Source organism: Pongo abelii, chromosome 14, assembly GCF_028885655.2.
Source record: "Pongo abelii isolate AG06213 chromosome 14, NHGRI_mPonAbe1-v2.0_pri, whole genome shotgun sequence".
Lineage (NCBI taxonomy): Eukaryota > Metazoa > Chordata > Mammalia > Primates > Hominidae > Pongo > Pongo abelii.
This window is the reverse complement of record NC_071999.2, coordinates 27,975,843-27,999,511: the sequence shown is the minus strand read 5'-3', so window position 1 is coordinate 27,999,511 and position 23,669 is coordinate 27,975,843. Positions and strand designations below refer to the sequence as shown.

Here is a 23,669-nt window from a genome sequence, read left to right as displayed (position 1 = left end):
CCAAAGTGGAAGCTTTCTCCTACACAAAGCTCAGCAACTGCACTGTATTAGGTTAGTTGCCTCTCTCTCCCAGGACAACTGTGGTTCTTGAGAGTGCTCCCTACACCATCGGCATCAGCCTCAACTAATAATTTGCTTAAACGTGCAAATTCTAGGGCCCCCACCTGAGACCCAGTGAATCAGATAGCCTGGGAGTGGACCCAGCCATCTGGGTTCTAGCAGCCCTGTGGACGGTGACTGGGATGCCCACTGAAGTTTGAAACTCCTTCAGGGAAGCGCTGCGCTTCATTCTTCCCATGCCTAGTACAATCCCTGGCACATGCCAGGAGCTCCACTGAAATAAACCAAGTAAATACATTTTAAATGGAAATAAAAATGCGTGTGGTACAGTATATAACCGGTGTTTCTTTGTTATTGTTGTTTTTCTCCCAAATGAACAATGGAAACAGTCATGAGTTTTAGGAGTCTGCAAAGCCGTCAGCTCCTGGACCACAGAAGACCATCAATCACAGACCATCACTCCATTTTCTGCTGTTTCAAGTAACGTCAGGCCCTCTGAATCCAAATCATTCTTCACTCTAGCTGATACTGATACCTTTCTGGGGAGTGAGTAACAAGAGGCACCCTAGAGAAATAGAGGGGCAATTTCCCACTGGGAGAACCCCTGAATTCCTTCAGCATTGGGACCATTTCTCCCACTGTGAGTCAAGAATTCCCAACCTCCTGACCAAGAACCATGACCTTTCCAAATGTGCAGTTGATGAACGTTTGCAGCATAGGACTTTAAGATTGCGGCAAAGGTTAAGGCGTTACTGTAAAACACTGTAAAGGAGAAATTTCTTTAAAGGGTGGCGGATTCTCCTAAAACAAAGTAAAGTAAAACGAAAACTAAAGCAAATGCTGCAGTTACCATATCACGGACATTTTTCAGATGTAAAAGACTGCAAGAGGCATTTAAAAACATTGTTTACTAAATGTTTAGCAAGAAAAGCTATTTCAAGTTACCCTTCTAAAAAGCCGTTTTCTTTTAAAATCATATTAATCAGCTTTGAATGCTGGACTAATGAGAGTCATCCCCCAACACATCTTGTGTCCATTAAGAAGGTCCAGCTAAAACACTCATTTAAAAAGCTAATTTTATCAGATATAAAATACCTAGATGGTATGGCAGATCTCTTCTAAATTTTCTACTCATCACCATAAACAACCAAAAAACCACACCATTCTTCAAACTTCTAAACCTCATACTTCCAGGGACGTGGAAGCAAAGCTTTCCTTGCTACTATTAAGAGCAGCTAACTGCTGTGCTAGAACAGAAAGAAACGGGGTGGTTTCTTACCCCCTTTCCACCACTCTGTAGTTAATGACCTTTCCACCCAAAAATGTTAAAAGTGAGAATCACAAATGCTAAAAACAAAAATAAACTTTAACTTAGGTTAAGACAACAGAGGACCAGGGAAAATGTTTCTCAAATTGGATTTAGAAACTAGAAAATACTTTGAGATTTCAGAAATGTCAATCAGGAGCAATGAAGTTCATAGCTTGAAGTGACACATTGGGCCCTTACTAGAAGGGGCAAGGGACAGAATAAACATGCATCAGGTCTCAGCAGACCTCATAGAAAACTCTACTATGACTAACACAAACTTTATACTGCAATCAAGACCAGCAATTCATTACACGTCTTCAAACCAATAGTACTGGTACATCTTTAAAATTAGTTTTTACCTCTTTCCACATAATGGTATGCCACATACCATTTCTTAACACTGAAAAAGAGAAAAATAAAATATTCGTTAATACTGGTAATAAATTGAATCAGCTTCCTAAAATCCAAAAGCTTTCTTTTAGAATTCCATTTATTAATTCTAACATACCCTATCTTTAGCCACGATGGCATAACATCAGCACCCCTACCTCAAAATGGAACACCAATGTATGGTATGTACCTCTGTAACATATATACATTAATGCATACACATAAATGTTTATGTATGTATGTAAGTGAAATCTACTTATTTTCAGTCCAGAAGAAAAAAAAAGCCTGCTGTTCCACAATTTAAAAAAAACTAAACAGCTGGGCGCAGTGGCTCATACCTGTAATCCTAACACTTTGGGAAGCCAAGGCAGGCAGATTGCTTGAGCCCAGAAGTTTGAGACTAGCCTGGGCAACAAGGTGAAACCTATCTTTACCAAAAATACAAAAATTAGTCGGGGGTGGTGGTGCATGTCTATAGCCCCAGCTACTCAAGAGCCTGAGGTGGGAGGATCACCTGAGCCTGGGAGGTCAAAGCTACAGTGAGCCATGATCATGCCACTGCACTCCAGCCTGGGCAACAGGAGTGAGACCCTGTCTCAAAAAATTAAACAAACAAACAAAAAATTGATGTTGTAGAAATAAAACAATGAAAACTAAAAGAGGGAAGTAAGGAGAGATTATAAATGAAGGACGTGAATGCTTAGACTTTTTATGGACATAAAAACTGTCTAGTTCCTGAAAATTACAACCTTTTCTAACATTCTAAAATGCACAAATGCTGTTCAAACTTAATTATCAGGACTAAAATTACGTTCAATTTGTTTGTTATTTTACTATTTCTTTAAAGTATTTTATAGATCATCTTGCCAATTTATCTCAATACCATTCACTACTTATTTAAAATTCCTTAAATGCAGGCCTTATTCTTAAGTTTTCCACTGGAAAAAGTGATTCAACCTGGGAGCTTACCTATTGTTTTCTTTTTGTTAACTGCATTGTCTGCCTTGTGTCGCTTCTGTTACAGAAAGAAAAAAAAGTTCTAACATTCAAAAGTTCCACATGAATAATTGAAATAGCAAACAAAACAATCAGGAAATTACAGGGGACAAGGAAACTAACTGCCAATAATGCTCATGCTGTAAAATTCAGTTAGATAATTTTGTGATCTATCAGCACTCCCTAAGTTTAGAAGTGGTCTCCTCCAGTTTCAATTATTTTATTTTGGTTCTAGCACTTGGAAGTACAAAACTTTTTACTCCTTGCTTTAGATCAGACTGAAATGATTATTCAGTGTGATAAACCCAGCAAAAAACAGCCAACTTCATTTTACTGATAAAGTAAATTCGCTTTGACGTGTACAGGTTGAAGATCCCTTATCTGACATGCTCAGGACCAGAAGTGTTTCATATTTCAGATTGTTTCAGATCTTGGAGTATTTGCATATACCCAATGAGGTATCTCCAGGATGGGACCGAAGTCTAAACATGAAATTTATTTATGTTTCATATTCACTTTATGCACATAACCTGAAGGTAACTTCATACAGTGTTTATAATAATTTTGTGCAGCCATCACATGAGGTCAGGTGTGGAGTTTTCCACTTGTGGCATCACGTCGGCATGTAAAAAGTTTTGGATTTTGAAGCATTTCAGATTTGGGGTTTTTGGATTTAGGGATGCTTAACTTGTATTATATTTATTTACATACCTATTCCCAGAAAGATGCATATATGTTTGTGAAATCAAGGTGTGTGTGTATGTAAGGGAGGAGAGGAAGATCCAGAGACAGAGAGACAGCACACGCAAACATATATATATATACACACACACACATACACACAAATATATATGGGGAGACAGAGCAAGAAAGAGAGGGAAAAGGAATATAGTTGTTGAAGCCAGTGAACATGGAGATACACTAGGATGATTGTGAGGGGAGAAGATTCTTGTAAATTTGCCTCAGGCAGAGCGAGACAATGCTGCCATCCTAGACAACATAGCAATCCTTCATTTGCTGCCCAAATTGGCAAGCTCTAAAGCAGGCTATAAGGAACATCAGTGATAAAAATCAATGGGCCTCCAGAGACCTAATATTTGAAAGCAAAGTTTGAACTGTTTAGTGTCACTGTACAGGTATTTAGGACACTCTGAGTATACATTCCCTCCCCGCAAAAATACCATCAGGCGTCTAAAGAGGCTGGTTAAACTATAGCCCAATTTCCTGCCTTGAGTATATCACCCGAGGCAACACATAAGTTATTATCTACTGCATACAATGATTTCATTATCCAAAAGCAAAAACTTACAAAATCTTCTACAATCTCTTTGATGCCTGCAATTGTTAAAATAATGATCAATGGCACCAGGGTGGTATATCTTCCTGTTGGAGATACATCTGGAATTTGCTGGAAGATAAGAGACCACAAGTAGGAAGTTGGCACATTAAAAATCCTCTCCATGAACAGAAAATTATGACAGTCACGCACGGTTCACACTTTTGCAGTTCTGTTCCATTTCTGTTACTCAAAAATAATTACCTTACTTTAAAAACTAGCTATATATTTTACATATTTTTAAAAATTTTATCCAACATTGGTTATGTGTTTGGAACAGAAAAAGGCTTAAAAGTATGGCCCTAAGGCCACTTTTCAATGCCTCTTTCAGTCACTGCAATCATCCTTAAGGCCATACCAAAAGAAATCTCCCTGTATACAAAGTCAGGCTTGTTCACTCTATCAAACAATGACTGGAGGAGGGAAACAAACTATATTCCAAGATTATAACACTTTAGCAGTTAAGGAACTTTTAGCAAAATCTCATTTTACATGTAATTAAAGTGAATTCCAAGGAACTGTTAAAAAACCATTACCTGTAATAAGGCAATGAAGAGAAAGAAGGCATTAGCAGCTCTTCTAATCTGCTCATACAAGAATCGAGGTAGAAATGTCAACACGCTGTACTTGGCCGTACTGTAAGTGCAAAGAAAAATAATACTATCAGTTATAGATTTAAACTCTAAAACAAAAACAAGACAAGAAGTTTAGAAAGTTTTACAAATGGTTTAAAAAAAAAATGTTTCAAAACTCGAGACAAGGAAATTGCTGTGTCTCTTCTCCTAAAGAGCTTTAGTTTGTAAAGTGGCGCCCCGATGAGAAAATCTTCCAATGTGGTCTTTGTTTTCCACATTGGAAGATATACATGTGCTTCTTTAATTTTCACACAACATAAGCAGAGACATCTACCCACCTTCTAGGAGCTATATGCTATGAACAGCAGGCATGTGAATAACAATTCAATGTTCCCTCTGGGTACCCACCACAGACGTTTCATGCTTCAACCACACCCAAATAAATTCCATTCCTTCCACACACCCTTTATTTGATCATGTTTGCTCACACTTTTGCTTCCACCTAGGACATCCTCTCCCTTACACCCTACCTGTCTCTCCATGACTAAAGTGTCCTTCTTTCCACCCAATCTTACATCTTTCAGTAAGTCTGGTCAAATTTATAATGACATTCCTCATGCAAGCCTACAGTACAGTGTTTACACCTATATCATATAGGTGTAATGCTTTGCTTAGTATTTTATCTATCCCCAGAACAGATTATGGGAACGACAAGAATGTTTACTTCAATTCCATATGTTCCTAGCACATAGCAGATAGTGAGTGAACAGTGAAATAACCCAAAGGCAAAATGAACCAAACCAGCTGTGGCTGCTCACACGTTTCATTCAAGTTTGCACCATAAAAGTACCTATATGATTCCTAGCTCATCCTCTGAAGACATCACTCTGAGCCTATTCTTAATTATAATATATTGTAGCAAGATTATCCAGCAGGTTTTCATCATTCTGAGCAAACTATAGCAAGGACAGAAAACCAAACACCGCATGTTCTCACTCATAGGTGGGAATTGAACAATGAGAACACATGGACACAGGAAGGGGAACATCACACACTGGGGCCTATTGTGGGGTGGGGGAAGGGGGGAGGGATAGCATTAGGAGATACACCTAATATAAATGATGAGTTAATGGGTGCAGCACACTACATGCAGCACACTACATATGTATACATATGTATACACCTTCTACCTAAGGTGCTAAAAATGTATGTGATATTATACAAAGACCACTTTTTAAAGAGTCAAAACTTAAACAATATATAACTTGAAAGACTATCCCTGAATTAGCTAGAAATTTGCTGACATGGATCTCCTCCTTGTTTACATGGACCTGTGGCGTAACAGGATGTCACTGTGAAATTTGGCCAGAATCAACAGCTGACATTAAGCTCATTAAAAAGTAGGGAAAATACACAAAACTCATGTATGTGATAGCTCACAATACAAAGTCTTCTTAACTATGGCTTAGAGGACAAAATCAAATGGAATATCATGCATACCTCTACAGCAATCCTGACCACTGAAATAAAGCAATCAACATTTGTCAGCAAAAAACAAAAAGAAAGTTCACATACTGTAAAATAAGAGTGTAGAAACTATCTTGCAAGATAGCTTGATTATAAAATTTGAACCTGAGATTCCATCTGTATAAACCAGATACACATGCACACAGTTGGCACATTACCCCAGCTATATATGAACATTTTCCACTTGAGCAAAATGCTGACTGTGCTCTACTAAAAATACAAAAATTAGCTGGGTGTGGTGGTGCATGCCTGTAATCCCAGTTACTTGGGAGGTAGGACAATCACTTGAACCCAGGAGGCAGAGGTTGCAGTGAGCTGAGACCATGCCACTGCACTCCAGCCTGAGTGACAGAGTGGGACTGTCTCACAGGAAAAAAAAAATGTTGATAAATGAGTGAACATTTCTGTCAAATGATGATATTACAAAACAGGGGAAAGGCAAGCCCCAAATTAGAAGACAAACAAACAACTGATTAAGGATGACTAGAATACATTGTTCCTACAAATCAGTAAGAAAATTGCAAATAATTCAATAGAAAAATGGACAAACGATATGAACAAGCAATAAACAAGTGACAGAATGGTCACTAGCTAGTAAACCAGTGAATGCATATTCAATGAGACATGCACTGATGAGATACCTTTTCTTACTAATATCACAGTCTGGCAACAGTCTGGTGACACCAAGTGCTGGCAAAGAACTCAGACAATCGGTGGTGGGATAAATTGGTAGAATTACTGTTTAGAAAGCAAAAAAGTAGTTGTGAAGTAATTGTAAAAGTCAAAAAGTAACCCCATGGCCCAGCAAATTCCATCACTATGTATATGTACTAGAAAACCGCTCATGTATAGAAGGCTCCTAAAGAGGAACATTTATGAGAAAAAAACTGGTAATGGAGTATCAGGATAAATTATGTACACGGATATAGCAGTAAAAGTGAATAGAGTTATACACACCAACATCGATTAAAGAGCAAATAAAATAGAAAATAAAAATTGTGTGACAGCAGATACATTAAAAAATACCATGTCATTTATGGATGCATTCATATGTAGTAAAACTATAAAGATGTTTATATGAATGATAAACACCAAATCATAACAACAGTAGTGTTTACCTCTTAATATGCTTTGGCTGTGTTCCCACCCAAAATCTCAAATTGCAATCCCCATGTGTTGGAGGAGGGACCTCGTGGGAGGTGATCAGATCACGGGGGTGGTTTCCCCAGGCTGTTCTCATGATTGATAGTGAGTTCTCACAAGATCTGATGGTTTTATAAGGGGCGTTCCCCCCCTTTGCATTTCTCCCTCCTGCCACCTTGTGAAGAAGGTGACTTGCTTCCCCTTTGCCTTCTGCCATGTTTGTAAGTTTCCTGAGGCCGCCCCAGCCATGTGGAACTGTGAGTCAATTAAACCTCTTTCCTTTCTAAATTACCCAGTCGCAGGCAGTTCTTTATAGCAGTGTAAGAAGAGACTAATATACTTCTACAGAAGGCAGGGGGAATGTGCTTGGGAGAAGCCTTTTTGTACTAATGTCTTACTTAAGCTGAATCATTAGGTATAAAATGAACTAAATTTTTTTCATGTGTCTTAGCTATTTCATTTTGAAATTATGGTAAAATGAAACAAGCAAATGTTTGGAAGCGAACATTTATTAACTTTTTTTTTTCCACACAATTCCTAACAGTTCAATTAAAAATGAGAGGTAAAGCACTAGTGCTGAACAAGTTAGGAAAATTAAGCCTGAAATAGTCTAAAGATAAGACATAGTCTAAACATAACAGAATTCTTCTAGGCTTCTATAGATGCTCTGCAGTGTATACCTGGAAAACAAAATGTGTTATTTTAAACCTTAATGTAAATGTTCAAGTCTAGCTGAATCATTTCTTATGGACAAGATAAAAAGTTAGCTGCTACCCATGTAAGTACATGGTATGAGGATGGTGACTGCTCAGTAGTTCTATATGCTTAGCAGATATTTATGTGCTTAAAATTATTTACAGTGGCCACTCTCTCCTGCTCTCCCTATGTACCTGGTACTGTGAGAGTCATGACAGCCCATCCAAGCATCCTTACAGATGGGGGACCTCTTTGATACTAGTGAATAGGTGAGAAGGGCCTATGAAGAAATCTGGTGGAGCGTTGCTGTCATTCCTTTGAGAAATCAAGGAAAATCCACTGGTGCTTTTCTGATCAATCTAGCATTAATCTCCACTAGTCCCATGCCTTATGCTATGAAGAGAACGAGAACTTACACTTAGGCACTTATTCATCTTTATCTGCAAGCCCCATTTCTACTAATGGCATATGAACTGGATGCTGTTCATCATCATATAATGTCACTATCTGTTCTGGTGCTGGAGCCTAAAATTAAAAGATACAGTTGTCAAGAAAACAGTAATGTCTTTGCTGCCTTTTCCCTCTCGTATCTGGCCATTCACACAGGTGGGAAAAGGCGTTCTCAGGGGCTTATTGATAATTTATACTGTATGCTTCCAAAAGGCATCTGTAGTGGTTTCCTGCAAAATCCCATTCTTTCCATTCTTCTGCTCTATTTAAATTCCTTCTCACAAGGTTTTCCTAAATGAAGCCAGTGGGCTTTGCCACCACCATCCCTTGTTACAGTTCATTTGCATTCCACACAAAGCATTATACCTTTATGCATAAACTGACTGTGATGGTTAATATTAGTTGTTAACTTGGCTGGATTGAGGGATGCCTCAATGGCTGGTGAAGCATTTCTAGAAATGGTGTGTCTGTGAGGGTGTTTTCAGAGGAGACTGATGCTAAATCAGTGGACAGGAAGACCCACTCTCTATGTGGGCAGGGGACATCCAGCTGGCTGGGAGACAGGCAGAAAGGGGGTTCTCTGCTCTCCTTTCCTTCCTGAGTGGGGGATACCTTTTCTCCTCTTGCCCTCAGACATCAGCCTCCAGATTCTTTGGCTTTTGGACTATAGAACTTGCACCAGTGACCTCCCAGGGGCTCTTTGGCCTCGGACTAGCGGCTGCATTGTCAGCTTCCCTAGTTCTGAGGCCTCCAGACTGAGCCACGCTACCAGCTTCTCTGGTTCTCCAGCTTGCAGACAGCTATCATAGGACTTCACCTTTGATTGTGTGAGCCAATTCCCTTAATAAATCCTCTCATATATCCTATGGTTCTGCTTATCCTTACATACTGACAAAATGTTGAATATTAGAGAAGTGAAAAAATGTCTATAAGAAATACTTGCCCTATTTTCACTGGGTTGAGAGAAATCCCGTATGAGCTATTCATACCACTGTGCACATGCAATAGCATATATACAGGGGTTTTCAAAAAGCACTTTCCAGGAACCATGTTGACTGATTATGAGCTCATTTTTGTCATAGCCAGTGTGTCAGGAATCCCCAAAAATCATGGCACCAGGCAGAAATCACAAAGGAGGGAAGCAGGTTGAGCTGCACACCAGCAGTGAGGACTAGGTGAACTGAACGTCACATGTTCCCATCTAAGGGGCTGTGACTACACTTTCAGCTGACTGCCATTTCGGGGGATGGGGAGACCCAGGATTCCTAGTTTTTAGAATATCTAATCAGGGCCAGAAATACAGACTTTTTGGGTAAAATTTCCAACTTTTAAAACACTGTGTGCTAAATAAAACAAGGTACAGGCCAGATTCTGCCTGTGGGCTACTGTGACATGCTGAGCCTAAGAGGAAAACATTTACATTAAATGCAGTCTGGAGTTTTTTAGTTAACCTTTTGACACACGTTCTACTACATCAAATAATTCAAAAGTAGTACAATTATGAGATTAGTATAATTAGTATAATTCAAGCCTTTCTATAATGAGCAGAACAACCATTCTTTCCCCCTCTTTTAGGATGCAGGTGAAATGCCACGTTCCTGTTTTACTTATTCAATTAAATACTTGAGTGGCTTCTAAGTAGCAGCTCAAACACCTTTTCCTGTCCTCTCCAGATGCAAATAATCATTTCTTCTTACACTTCCCCCACCCACAAAGTTAGCTATAGCTCTGTTATAGTACTTATTTCGTTCAATCTCACACTTAATTGTTTGCATATTTGTTTCCCCATTATAATTATGGGATACTCATCTTGAGCATTTTATTAATTACATAAATGATATTTTATATCACCATAGGGGTAAGCAGTTTGTTAAATATAAACTAAGACATTTTAACAAGCCTCAAAATTAAGCTTTATATGTATATATAAAGCTATACATATAAACTATATCCTTTATAGCTTTATATGCTTTAGTATACTCTCATGTGTAGACACTGCATAGAAACAAACACTTTACAAAGTATGGACACAGAAATAGCTTTACAATAATTTTGGCTACTTGAGACACTTACCATGGACACAGCATAAAGCTGTTTTCCTTGAAGACAGTCTATCATAGCCCACAGTGCCTCCATGCTCCATTTGGGACAATATGGTATTCTTGTCTCCCCTAGATCCCTTAAGGGAGGTTTAAACCCTGCCAAGAGAACCTTTATGGCTCGAGCTGGATACCGCATAAGATGAGAAGGAATTTGGCACAGTCTGTCACAAAAGAAATTCTTAAATTAAAATTATCTTCCAGCTGAAACTATACAATTCTTAGAAGAAAACATAGGGGAAATGCTTCATAACATTGGATTTTGCAGTGATTTTTTTGGATACGACACCAAAAGCACAGGAAATGAGAAAAATCAGATAAAATGGACTTCCTAAAAAAATTAACTTCTGCGTATCAAAGGACACAACAGAACAAAAAGGCAACCTACAGAATGGGAGAAAATATACATAAACATGGACATTACTCTAAAGATCTACAAATGACCAACAAGCACATGACAGGATGTTCCACATCACTAATCATTAGGGAAATGCAAATCAAATCCAAAGTGAGATTCCACCTCACACCAACTAGAATGGCTATTATAAAACAACAAAATTACAAGTGCTGGTGAGGATGTGCAGGAATTGGAACCTTTGCACACTCTTAGTGAGAATGTAAAATGGTGCAGCCACTGTGGGAAACAGCATGGAGGTTCCTCAAAAATTAAGTATAGACCATATGATCCAGCAGTTCCATTTCTGGGTATATACCCAAAATAATTAAAAGAAGGTACTCAAAGAGATAAATGTATACCCATGTTTGTAGAAGCATTATTCACAAGAGCCAAAAGCAGGGAGCAACCCAAGTTCTACCTTCCAGGGAAGGGATAAATAAGATGTAGTATATACTGTATGAGGGGGCTTCAAAAAGTTCATGGAAAAAGATGAAAATAAAAAATGTAAACTTTATTTCTCAACATAAATTCCATCACGATCATGACACATTTGTAAGCTATGATAACAGCCCTTTAGTCCATCCCTTAAGAACTGAGGGTCCTGGGAATATAACCATGTCAATGTGATCTTTCTTACATTATTAACTGGAGAAAAATGGGTGCCCTTTAAATACTTTCTAAGATTAGGAAACAAAAAACAAGTTAGAAAGGGCCAAATCAGAACTGTAAATTGGATGCCTAATGATTTAGGTAAAACTCTTGCAAAATCGCCCTTGTTTGATGAGAGGAATGAGCAGGAGCACTGTGGTGGTGAAGGACTCTCTGGTGAAGCTTTCGCTAACTTTCTCAAACACTCAAAAGAAGATCTTGTCATTCTTTGGCTTTCCAGAAAGCTGGCAAGCAAAATGCCTTGAGCATCGTAAAAAAATTGTTGCCATGACCTTTGCTCTTGACTGGTCCACTTTTGACTGGACCACTTCCACCTCTTGCTTTCACTGTGCTCTGCCTTTAGGATCATACTGGTAAAATCATGTTTCCTCTGCAATTACAGTTCTTTGAAGAAATGCTTCAGGGTCTTGATCTTGCTTGTCTACAATTTCCATTGAAAGCTCTGCTCCTATCTGCACCTGATCTGGGTCCAACAGGTTTGGCACCCATTGAGTGGAGAGTTTGCTCAACTCTTTCAGTCAGCATTGTATAAGCTGAACCAATTGAAATGTCTTTGGTGTTGGCTATTATTTCTGCTGTTGTTGGTCCTCTTCAATTAGGGCATGAACAAGATTAATTTTTTTTCCTCACAAATTGATGGGGAAGGACTACTGCTATGGGCTTCATCTTCAACATCATCTTATCCCTTCATAAAACAAGCTATCCATTTGTAAACTGCTTCCTTTGGGGCACTGTTTCCATAAACTTTTTATAAAGCAAAAATGATATCACCATTCCTCCACCAAAGCTTCACCATAAATTTGATGTTTGTTGTTGTTTCAATTTGAGCAGAATTCACGTTGCACTTATCCTTTTTAGTGCCTCAAACTAGATCCTGTTCGGACATGTTAGAACAAGTTAGTACAAATTTATTTTCGTGAAAAAATTCTGAAATCCATGCAGTTTTTTTCATAGTATGCATTTTCCATGAACTTTTTGAAGACCCCTCATATATATAAGGAATATTATTCAGTCTTAAGAAGCAAATTCTGACACATGCTACAACATGGATGAATCTTTAAAAATTATGTTATTGAAATAAGCCAGACACAAAAGGACAAATACTGTATGAATTTACTTATATGAGGTACCCAGAACAGGCAAGTTCAGAGACAGTAGACCATGGGTTACTAGGGACTGGGTGAGAATGGACTGTGATCCTATTCCTTAACAGATGCAGGGTTTCTGTTTGGAATAACAAAATTGTTCCGGAAATGGAAAGTGGTGATAGTTGTATAACCTTGTGAATGTATTTAATGCCAATTAGTTACTATACCTAAAAATAACTAAAATGGGCCAGGTGTGGTGGCTGATGCCTGTAATCTCAGCACTTTGGGAGGCTGAGGCGGGGGGATCACCTGAGGTCAGGAGTTTGAGACCAGCCTGGCCAACATGGCGAAACCCCATCTCCACTAAAAATACAAAAAAAATTAGCCGGGATGGTGGTGGGCACCTGTGATTCCAGCTACTAGGGAGGCTGAGGCAGGAGAATCGCTTGAACCTGGGAGGCGGAGGTTGCAGTGAGCCAAGATTGCACGACTGCACTCCAGCCTGGGCAACAGAACAAGACTCACCGAAAAAAAAAAAAAAAAAGCTACAATGGTAAATTTTATGTATACTTTAACACGATAAAAATTCCTAATTTATAAACAGCCTTAGAATAACCCTTTTCTTTTACAAGAGGCAAAAATATTCTCAATAAGAAAACTATTTTAAAAAAAAGAAATCTAATTCAACACCCCGACATTTATTTTTAACCTGTTTAATGTCAGCTTTGCAGTTGATCCATAATCAACAAATTGCACTAAGATAGATAAAGGATTAAATTCTTTAATGGCAACAATCTTCGCTCTATACCATAAGCCATCATCATATTCTGCAAGGCAAGGCATTTCTGGAAAGACAGAAAAAGGGAAAAAATCATATTGTCTTTTATTAAATTTTTTTAATCCAAAGGAAATCAGCATATCAAAGGGCTACTTGCACCCCATGTTTGTTGCAGCACTATTCACAATAACCAAGATATGGAATCAACCCAGGTGTCCATCAACAGATGAATGGATAAAGAAAATGTGGTGATTATATACACAATGGAATACTATTCGGCCATAAAAAAGAATGGAATCCTATTATCTGCAGCAACATGGATGGATCATTATATTAACTAAGATAAGACAAGCACAGAAAGACAAATATCGCATGTTCTCACTCATATGAGAGCTAAAAAAGTGGATCTCATGAAGATAACAAGTAGATTAATGGTTACCTAAGGCCATGAAAGGCAAATATACATGTGTTTGGGGTGGGAGGATGAAGAGAGGTTGGTTGATAGGTACAAACATAGTTGGAAGGAATAAGTTCTAATATTTGATAGCAGAGTAGGGTGCCTAGTTAACAACAATGGATTGTATATTTCAGATTAACTAGAAGTCTTGAAATGTTCCCAACACATAGAAATAACTGCTCGAGGTGATGAATACCCTAAATACTGTCTTGATAATTACACATTCTATGCATGTAATATCACATGTACCCCATAAACATACACAATTATGTATCAAAAAATGTTTAATACAGAAAAGTACAAAGAAGAAAATGTAACAAATATAGGCTTACCATCCAGAATTAAACATTGAACAGTTGGTCTTATGTTGCCTTCTCTTTTTCTGTTCATATTTTATAAGCCTTTGTTCACTAATTCCTAAGGATTAAGCTTCAAAGAAAGGCATTTCTCCCATTCTCAAGAGTTGCTAGTTCTTGTATTCCTAAGACTTATTAATTAGCTCATATTGCCACTGCCCCAACTTCTGATACTCCCCTAGTCTCTTTTAGCATGGGCCATCATCTTTGGCAAAGGATGATAAATATTTGCTGTTCCTGCCTTCCATTCTGTCCTTTCATTTGCTATGGGACCACCAGAATTAAATTTTTAAAAATCCAATTACATTGCTCTTATTTAAAATTCTTTAATGGTACAGCTTAACTGCCTGTAATATCAAGTCCTTATTACAATGTACAGGCTTCTTCAGTTGTTTGTTCTCCCAAACAACTTCTACCACATTTCCTCAATGAGTTACCTAAACAGGATTACTTAAAACTTTGATCCCTCTACTCAGTTTATGGCTGTCCCCCCCTCATCTAGAGTAAAGTTTTCCTGAGCCCTTCTTTTTATGATGTTTATCATAAACATCAGGAAAACATTCTGACAGTTTTTAGGGTATTCACCACCTTGAGCAGTTATCATTCTTCTTTCAAAGCCCAGCTCCAACATGACCAACAAAGCCCTAATAACTGATCACTGCTTTCCCTGTGATCCTATGGCATTACGCACACTCCTTTACGAGGAGCTATTCTTTTCATACTCTACTTGGTTTACACGTCTCTTCTCTGCTTAGAGCACCTGTTCTTGAGTGCAGAACTGATGTCTGTATTCCTAACATGGTACCTGATACAAGCAAATACCCAATAAAAAAAAAAGTGTACCAATGAGCGCTAGGCTTGAGTTAAACGGTGAAAAAATTAGTACGGTATATACTTCCCTTCGTACATCCTTAGATTTCAGAGTGATGGCATGTGCCTCAGTTTCCCATCTTGTTCTACTTCCTTATGTCATATGCTTTCTGTGTAATTTCACAGAGAATTCTACTTGTGGGCAAGTGGCACTGAAATACTTGACTAATGAATAAAGATTTTTATTTTAAGCGATTTTAATTAAAGAGTTATAGACAATTTCTTGCATATATAAACTCATCAGGGCTGGGCACGGAGGCCCATGCCTATAATCCCAGCACTTTGGGAGGCCTGAGGTCAGGAGTTCGAGACCAGCCTGACCAACATGGAGAAATCCCGTCTCTACTAAAAATACAAAATTAGGCAAGGCGGTGCATGCCTGTAATTCCAGCTACTTGGGAGGCTGAGGCAGAAGAATCGTTTGAACCCGGGAGGCAAAGGTTGCGGTGAGCCAACATCGCGCCATTGCACTCCAGCCTGGGCAACAAGAGCAAAACTCTGTCTTCAAAAAAAAAAAAAAAAAGAAAAAGTCATCAGTAAAACAATAAAGAATCTCATCTGGGCCGGGTGTGGTGGCTCACACCTGTAATCCCAGCACTTCGGGAGGCCTAGGCAGGCGGATCACAAGGTCAGGAATTCGAGACCAGACTGGCCAAGATAGTGAAACCCCGTCTCTACTAAAAATACAAAAATTAGCTGGGCGTGGTGGTGCGTGCCTGTAATCCCAGCTATTCGGGCGGCTGAGGCAAGAGAACTGCTTGAATCCAGGAGGCGGAGGTTGCAGTGAGACGAGATCGCACCACTGCACTCCAGCCTGGGCAACAGAGCAAGACTCATCTTTTAAAAAAAAAAAAAAAAAAAAAAAAAAAGGGCTGGGCAAGTTGGCTCATGCCTATAAGCCCAGCATTTTGGGAGGCCAAGGTGGGCGGTTCACTTGAGGTCAGGAGCTTGACACCAGCCTGGCTAACATGGGGAAACCCCATCTCTACTAAAAATACAAAAATTGGCTGGGCGTGGTGGCACGCACCTGTAATCCCAAGTACTTGGGAGGCTGAGGCAGGAGAATTGCTTAAACCCAGGAGCAGGAGGTTGCAGTGAGCCGAGATCATGTCACTGCACTCCAGCTTGGGCAACAAAACGAGACTCTGTCTCAAAAAACAAACAAACAAAACACTCACTGAATACAGGTAAGACATTAAGCTGATGTGTGTTTTTCCTTTGCTAAAATATCGAGAATAAATACATCTCTATGCATCACATACTACAATAACTAGATACATTTTCCTCAGAGGAGAATCACACATATTTAATAAAGATGGGAAGAATGGACTGAAAAGATAAAAGAGTAGAAATCTGACCTATCCCGACAGAACAGGTCATACTTTGAGCCTCCACCTCAAGATTACCATTGTAGGTGGCTTGTAATTAACATGATGACCATTAAGGTCTGAATGACAACTCCTGCAATTTCAGCTACTGATAACCTCAAACTCAGAAAATAATCTTTATGCAATTTTCCAACACTGTCTTATTTGTGGAACATGAAAGTGTCCCCCCCAAGGGAGTTTACTTAACGTCTCTTAGTTCACCTTCCTTATCTAGAAAATGAGAAAGAAGTCATCTTCTGGGTATCTTGAGGATTCCAGGAAATCATGCATATAAAGTGAATATGAGGAAAATATCAACATTAGAGATAGCCCAAGGTCATCAGCCCATTAAAACAAAATCCAAGTTTTATTAAGTATCACCTGTTTCATTCAAATATAATAAGTATACCTGTTCTAAAATCCGTCAGAGGAGGAAGCGCCTCTACCTTCTTATTAACCCTCTGCAGTGCTTCATCAAGGCTCTCGGATTGTGATTCCCCACTGACTCCACTATCATCTGTGTCACTATGCTGGTTAGACTGGTTACAAGTTTCTATAGAATCAAGGCAAATATACACCTAAGTGGGGAGAATGAAAGGAAAACTTTCAGATTCTGGAATTTCAAGAATTCACATATGTGGACAAAATTACTGTGGCAGACAGCCTCCAGCGATGCTCCCAGAGACCCCTATACCTCCTGATATTCACCTCCTATTCCTTCCCACATCCTACCACACTTATCTTGTGATCAAGAGAACATGATTAGGCCGGGCATGGAGGCTCATGCCTATAATCCCAGCACTTTGGAAGGCTGAGGTGGGAGGATCACTTGAGTTCATGAGTTCAAGACCAGCCTGAGCAACACAGTGAGACCTCATCTCTACTAAAAATCAAAAAAATTAGGCCGGGTGCGGTGGCTCACACCTGTAATCCCAGCACTTTGGGAGGCCGAGGCAGGGTGAATCACGAGGTCAGGAGATCGAGACCATCCTGGCTAACACGGTGAAACCTCGTCTCTACTAAAAATACAAAAACAAAAATTAGCCGCGCGTGGTGGCAGCTGCCTGTAGTCCCAGCTACTCTAGAGGCTGAGGTGGGAGAATGGTGTGAACCCGGGAGGTGGAGCTTGCAGTGAGCTGAGATCGCACCACTGCACTCCAGCCTGGGCGACAGAGCGAGACTCCGTCTCAAAAAAAAAAAAAAAAAAAAAAATTAGCTGGGCATGGTAGTACATGCCTGTAGGCCCAGCTGCTCGGGAGCCTGAGGCAGGAGGAATGCTTGAGCCTGGGAAATTAAGGCTTCAGTGAGCTACGTTTATGTCACTGCACTCTCCAGCCTGGATGACACAACGTGACCCCTATCTCGAAAAACAAACAACAAAAACCACAACTGCAGTGACAGTGTATGACTCCTGAGACTGGCTTATAAGGACATGTAGCTTCTGGCTTGGTAGAACTGCCAGGGAGTTCATGCGCCAGGAAGCCATAGCCATGCTTCAAGCAGACAACTGGAGAGGCCAAGGGCAGGAAACACAGCCTTCCAGGTGATGCCATGTGAGTGAGTCTTTTTGAAAGTGGTTTCTGCAGCCCCTGCCAACATCATGATTGCAACCTCCTGAGAGCCTGAGCTAGAGTGCTTAACTCAGCAGCTCCCAGATTCCTGACCCTCATGTATGTTTGTATTAAGCTAAGTTTAGGGGTAAACTGTGATGCAGCAATAAATAAGCAAAATTACCAAAACCAGCAATAGTTGTTTAGCAACTATATAGAGCATAACATGCTACTTACTCTGCTCTCTGATGAAATTAGAAAGCAAATCCTTCCCCTGCCTGTGAAAGAATGGCTTACTGTGTAAAAGGCTGAAGGAGCTGCTGAAGCTACTTATTTCTTCCTCTCTTTGTTAGCCAAGGACATGTAATTGAACTTTCAGTGCCTTTATTCACGCATTCAATCAATATTCACCAGGTGCTTAGTATTTATCAGGCACTATTCTAGGTTCTGGGGATACCTCAATGAACAACATGGAGCTATACCCTAAGGGGAGGCAGACAAACATAGTAAGTGGAACACGGTGTCAGCCAGGTGATTAAGTGGAAGAGTTCAGTGCAGGAAGAGGAAGGGAAGCGAGATGTTTAAGATTTCATAGGTAGAAACGGTTCCACCTTAAAAATCTAAATATCGGATATAAGCATAACATGGAATAAAGCAGCACAACACCAGGAACCCAGTAGGTCCTTAAAAAACACTTGCCTTAAATATTAACAAATATCTGAAGAGGATACTATAGGGTGGGGCAAACTAGAGGTCACGAATTTGCAACATTTGAAATCAGGAAGATAAGTGAAGAGTCACTTCGAGTTTTTAAGACCAAGATAGCCTGTTATGTTTTTATTCACCAACTAATCATTTAGATCACATACTTCATTAGGTGAGACAACGTGCTTAACTTGAACAGCATAGAGTTCTCCTGGAGAAGGCAGAGATGAAGACAAATAAGGTGGTAAAAGAGGAGTGTCTGTTTCAGCCGAAAGCAATTCCTAAAACACCACAGAAAAATTCAAATTTCAGAATAAGGACAAAAATCTATTACATTATAAAAATTCATGATGGTGCCAATTTACTTTTCAATTAGCAGAAAGCAAGCTCTCTTAAATACTGAATACCATAAAGTGATTTTATTACAGTAGGACCAAAATGTGATGATAATCAAAGATCTTTAGTATTCTTTTGTCCTCTAATTTTAAAAGTGTTTTGTGCAAAAAAATGCATGAATGTTTATTGATGTGCATATTATCTACACATACAATTCTACATACAATTCTAGAAGAATAATAGTAACTGCCACTAATGAGGGCTGGGGTGTTTGAGGTGCAGAATGAGGAACAGATCCTTTTTCCTTTTATACATTTTTGCAGTATTTAAGAATAAGTACTTTCTAATAAAAACTAAAATAATACATGAAATGCTAAAAAAAAATTTAAGTTAAAATCATCAAAAAGGTGTGCTTTCTCTTAAGCCCTATGAAAGCAAAGGAATACTACAGTTACGTGATTCCCAGGAAGATCACAGCACCTAGCAATTGTTAAAAGCAAATGTGTATAAAAATGTGGTGCATGTTTTTCTGCAAATACAAGCAATATCTTTATAAAAAGTTCTTATTCTTCAAGAATATGGTAATTATCTTAAGTAAAACCATCATATTCAAATTTGTAGGTTAATTTATTACTATTTAACATTTCAAACTGGTAGACAAAACAAAAAAAAAGTTTGAACCTAGGAAAATTCAGCAAAAAGTGATCAGCCACTGTTGAAATTTGTTGAACTTAATTAAGTAATAGGCAATTTACAATAAGGTTATGTTATTTTCATAAATTACAAACGTTTACGTACTAAAACTCTTCCTGCACCAAAAAGTCCAAGTGACAAAAGAAAAAAACAGATAAATTGGACTTCATCAAAATTAAAAACTTCGGTACTTAAAAGGACACTATCAAAAAAGTGAAAAGAAAGCTGGGTGTGGTGGTCCATGCCTTTAGTTCCAGCTACTCTGCAAAAAGGCAAGAGGGCTGCTTGAGCCCCGGAGTTCAAGACCAGCCTGGACAATATAGCGAGACACTCTCAAATCCATTAATGTGAAAAGACAACCCACAGAATAAAAGAAAATATTTGCAATCATATATTTGATAACGTACTTGCATGCATAAAGAACTGTTATAGCTCAACAATAAAAAGATAAATAACTCAAATAAAAATGGGGAGTAGATTTGAAGGGATTTCTCAAAAAATATATATATATATCCAATAGGCACATGAAAAGATGCTCAACAATACTAATCACCAGGACAAGCATATCAAGTCTACAGTGATATGCCACTTCATGCCTATCCTAAAATGGCTAGAAAAACAGATTACAAGTAGTAATCTGGTGAGGAGGTGGAAAAAATGGGGTCCTTGCACACACACTACTGGCATACATGTAAAATTATGCTGCCACTTTGGGAAACAGTCTTGGAGATCTTTAGAATGTTAAACATAGTTACTACAGACTCAGTAATTCCACTAATAGGTGTATACCCTAAAGAAGGGAAAACATATGTCTACATAAAAACTTGTACCTGATCAGACAGCAGCATTATTCGCAATCACCATAAGGTGGAAACAACCCATGTGTCTATCAACAGATGAATGGGTAAACAAAATATATCCATACAATGGAATTTTATTCAGCAACAAAAAGAAGTGAAGCACTGATATATACAACATGTATGAACCTTGAGAATGTTATGCTAAGTGAAAAGCCAGCGACAAACGACCACATAGTGTATGATTCCATTTATATGACATGCACAGGATAAGCAAATCCATAGGGACAGAAGTGGCTGTCATGAAGCTAGGGAAGGAAGAATGCAGAATGACTGCTGCTGGTACAGGGCTTCTTTTGGGGGTGATGAAATATTCTGGAAATAGATAGTGGTGATGGTTACAAAACAGTGAACAATATTAAACAACACTGAACTGTATATTCAATAGGTAAATTCTATGATATATAAATAACTCAATAAAATTGTTTTTTATAAAAGAGAGCTGTCCTGTATCAGATCCTGCGTATTAATGAAGTGTCCAAAGTTTCCAAAATACTTGGATTGTTACTTACCTCAAACCTTATTTCCCATTGTTCCTCTTCATACTTTTTATCATGATCTGATCTTGGTTTCTGAAATAATATGGTATTGAGTAAAATCACCTTTAGATATATTGTTTTAAGGTACTTTCCATATTTCATCCCCACAAAAACTGGGTGCATTTCCTTGTTGGTATTATTTATTTCAGATCAATTACAGGAAAATCTAACGTTCTGAATAATCTCACCATAAGTTTTCAACAATAAGAAACCTCAAATGTATGTTAACACATGTCAAAGCTAATTCATTTATTATAAGAGTGGGAGCTCTTACCTTTCTCTTTAAAATGTTCACAGTGAATAGTACAACTAGAACAGAAAGACTAAGTAATCTTTATAAAACCTATTTAATAACAGACGTAACTTCTTTTACACACTCACACACTCACCCACAACAACCACACCTCTGCTTTAAAGAAAAAGCTGGCAGTGAGGATTACAGGTACAAAGTTATAGCACAATTTCTATTTGAGAGAAGAAAGTAGTTTTCTTTATCCATAGAACAATGTTTGGTTGTGTACTATCACCAAAATGAATATTAAAAAGTCTAACAAGTAGACTGCAACTCTAGAAATAAAAATATCGTGATATAAAATATAATGATGCATAATCTATTCCTATAAAAGATTTATAGCAGCTTGAAATGTGAAACCATATCTTGTAACAGGCTATATTTTTTAAAGTACTAAACCACAGAAGCACCAGGCAAGGAATGAACCACTTATGGAAGCTAAGCTCAAAATGTGACTCTGGGTTTCCTGTGAGAAGGCAAATGAGAGAAATTTTGTAATACATGGCTTTTGTGTCAAGTAAAAGGAAAAAATATTTTATCTGGAGCAAGAGCCCTCTGCTGGTACTGAATTCTATAAAGATTTTAGAATGTGCATCCCTACATTCAAACAACACTGAATAGCATGGGCATCGCACTAGGTTTGAAGGTACAGAAACATTAATTGAATCTTAATGTAATTAAAGTCTTTTACAGGACATTTATAATGCATGACACAACCTATTTATCTTTCTCAGCAAAAATGTGTAAGTCCTTTAGACTCTCTTAATAGATCAGATATGCAGAATCATATTTAAGACATAGTGTAAGACAAAATGTGACATTTTAACTAGACTTTTCTACACTTTAGATTTTTATAGAAAAATAATTCACTTACTTCTTTCAACATCTCCTCAGTATGTTCAGAAGTACAGTATTTATAGTATGCCATAAAATAAGAAAGTGACATTCCATCAAAATAGAGGTGAATAGACAATTTCTCCCATGGATTTTTAGGTAACTCCTATTTAAAGTTCAATAAAGATAATTATAAAAATAAACTCCACTTGATGACATTTTTATAGTCAGCAAATATCAAATTTAGCTTCTGACAATCATAGTATTAACTAGACAGTTTGGCTAGTGACTCATTTCATAGAATTTTCTTCCTGGTATTTTGATGCGCTATAAGCGAGTAATTCTACTACTTTGGTTTATGTAATATACACTTTCAAGTTCATAGAGTTTTCTAGGTATTTACCACAAAATAACTAGTTATATATAATTCCAATTCCCAAATACATCACCTTTAGATGATACTAATAAATTACACTACGTAGAAAGAGAAAGAAAAGGTTACGTTCAGAGGTGAAGAAATAAAGTTTCATTTAAAAATCCAAAATTGGTGGGACTCGAAACAGTCTAAAAGCAGGAATCATGGTAACTTTAAAACTCTGAATAAAGTTCACTTACAGTTATTGGGTACTGAATGTGTCCGTAACTGATAAGCTGACCTACAGCAATTCTCTTCATTTCCACTGATTCCACCTTTGTCCAAACTCACTGCTCCTCACTGTTTTACTGCTCCTCACTGAATTACTGTTGCTGCCTCCCAGCAGATCTTGTCCTATCTCTTCTTACCATTCACTCTTCTGCCAATGCAGTCCCCTCCCTCCTAGCCCTGCTCCTGCCTCAGCACTCTTCTCCCTGCACCCGCATGGTCTGTCCTCTAACCATTTTAAGGTGTTGACTCAAACGTTACCTTTGCAGCGACGTCTTCCCAGATGCATGTTTAAAGTGGAACCTCCTCCCTGGCCATGCCATTCCTGTCAGCCTCTCTCTTATCTAATCTCATATTCCTCATAGTTTATTTTCTCTTTCCCACCACTGAAATGCAAGCTCTAGAAAGGCAGGGATTTCTTACCGCTCAGCCCCCAGCTGTGTGTCCAGGCCTAGAGCAGAGGCTAGCACCTAAGAGGCCCTCGGTCAGCATCTCCCTTTGTGTACAAAGGGAGAGGAGTGAGTCTGGGCAAGGCCTGCTGTTGGTTGGGTTGTGTGGCATGCACATTCGTGGTCTCTGAGACACCTGGCAGCCTTTGCTATATCACAAGCTGTTCTTCTGTGTCAATTAAGCGAAGAAGCAATGAAAGATGTCTAG

At 38.5% G+C, this 23,669-nt stretch overlaps 1 protein-coding gene across 15 annotated transcripts in view; it reads right to left on the bottom strand.

The window, feature by feature from the left end:
* Window positions 1-2,728: 2,728 nt before the first annotated feature.
* The window catches only part of LOC129049645 (RING finger protein 17), a 119,744-nt gene continuing 98,803 nt past the window's right edge, over window positions 2,729-23,669 (bottom strand). For 8 of the 15 annotated variants that reach the window (XM_054529460.2, XM_054529455.2, XM_054529456.2 and 5 more), the window contains 8 exons: window positions 22,410-22,535; window positions 21,217-21,276; window positions 18,983-19,099; window positions 16,973-17,141; window positions 13,445-13,580; window positions 10,556-10,745; window positions 8,449-8,557; window positions 7,828-8,016 (listed from right to left, as the gene is read on the bottom strand). In XM_054529460.2, coding sequence (XP_054385435.1) covers window positions 8,459-8,557; window positions 10,556-10,745; window positions 13,445-13,580; window positions 16,973-17,141; window positions 18,983-19,099; window positions 21,217-21,276; window positions 22,410-22,535 — 897 coding nt within the window. In that variant the 3' untranslated portion in view covers window positions 7,828-8,016; window positions 8,449-8,458. Of the gene's footprint in view, window positions 2,775-4,064; window positions 4,164-4,627; window positions 4,728-7,827; window positions 8,017-8,448; window positions 8,558-10,555; window positions 10,746-13,444; window positions 13,581-16,972; window positions 17,142-18,410; window positions 18,597-18,982; window positions 19,100-20,766; window positions 21,020-21,216; window positions 21,277-22,409; window positions 22,536-23,669 lie in introns of those variants that run through there. The other 7 variants (XR_008512875.2, XR_008512878.2, XR_008512879.2 and 4 more) reach the window with 5 other exon arrangements.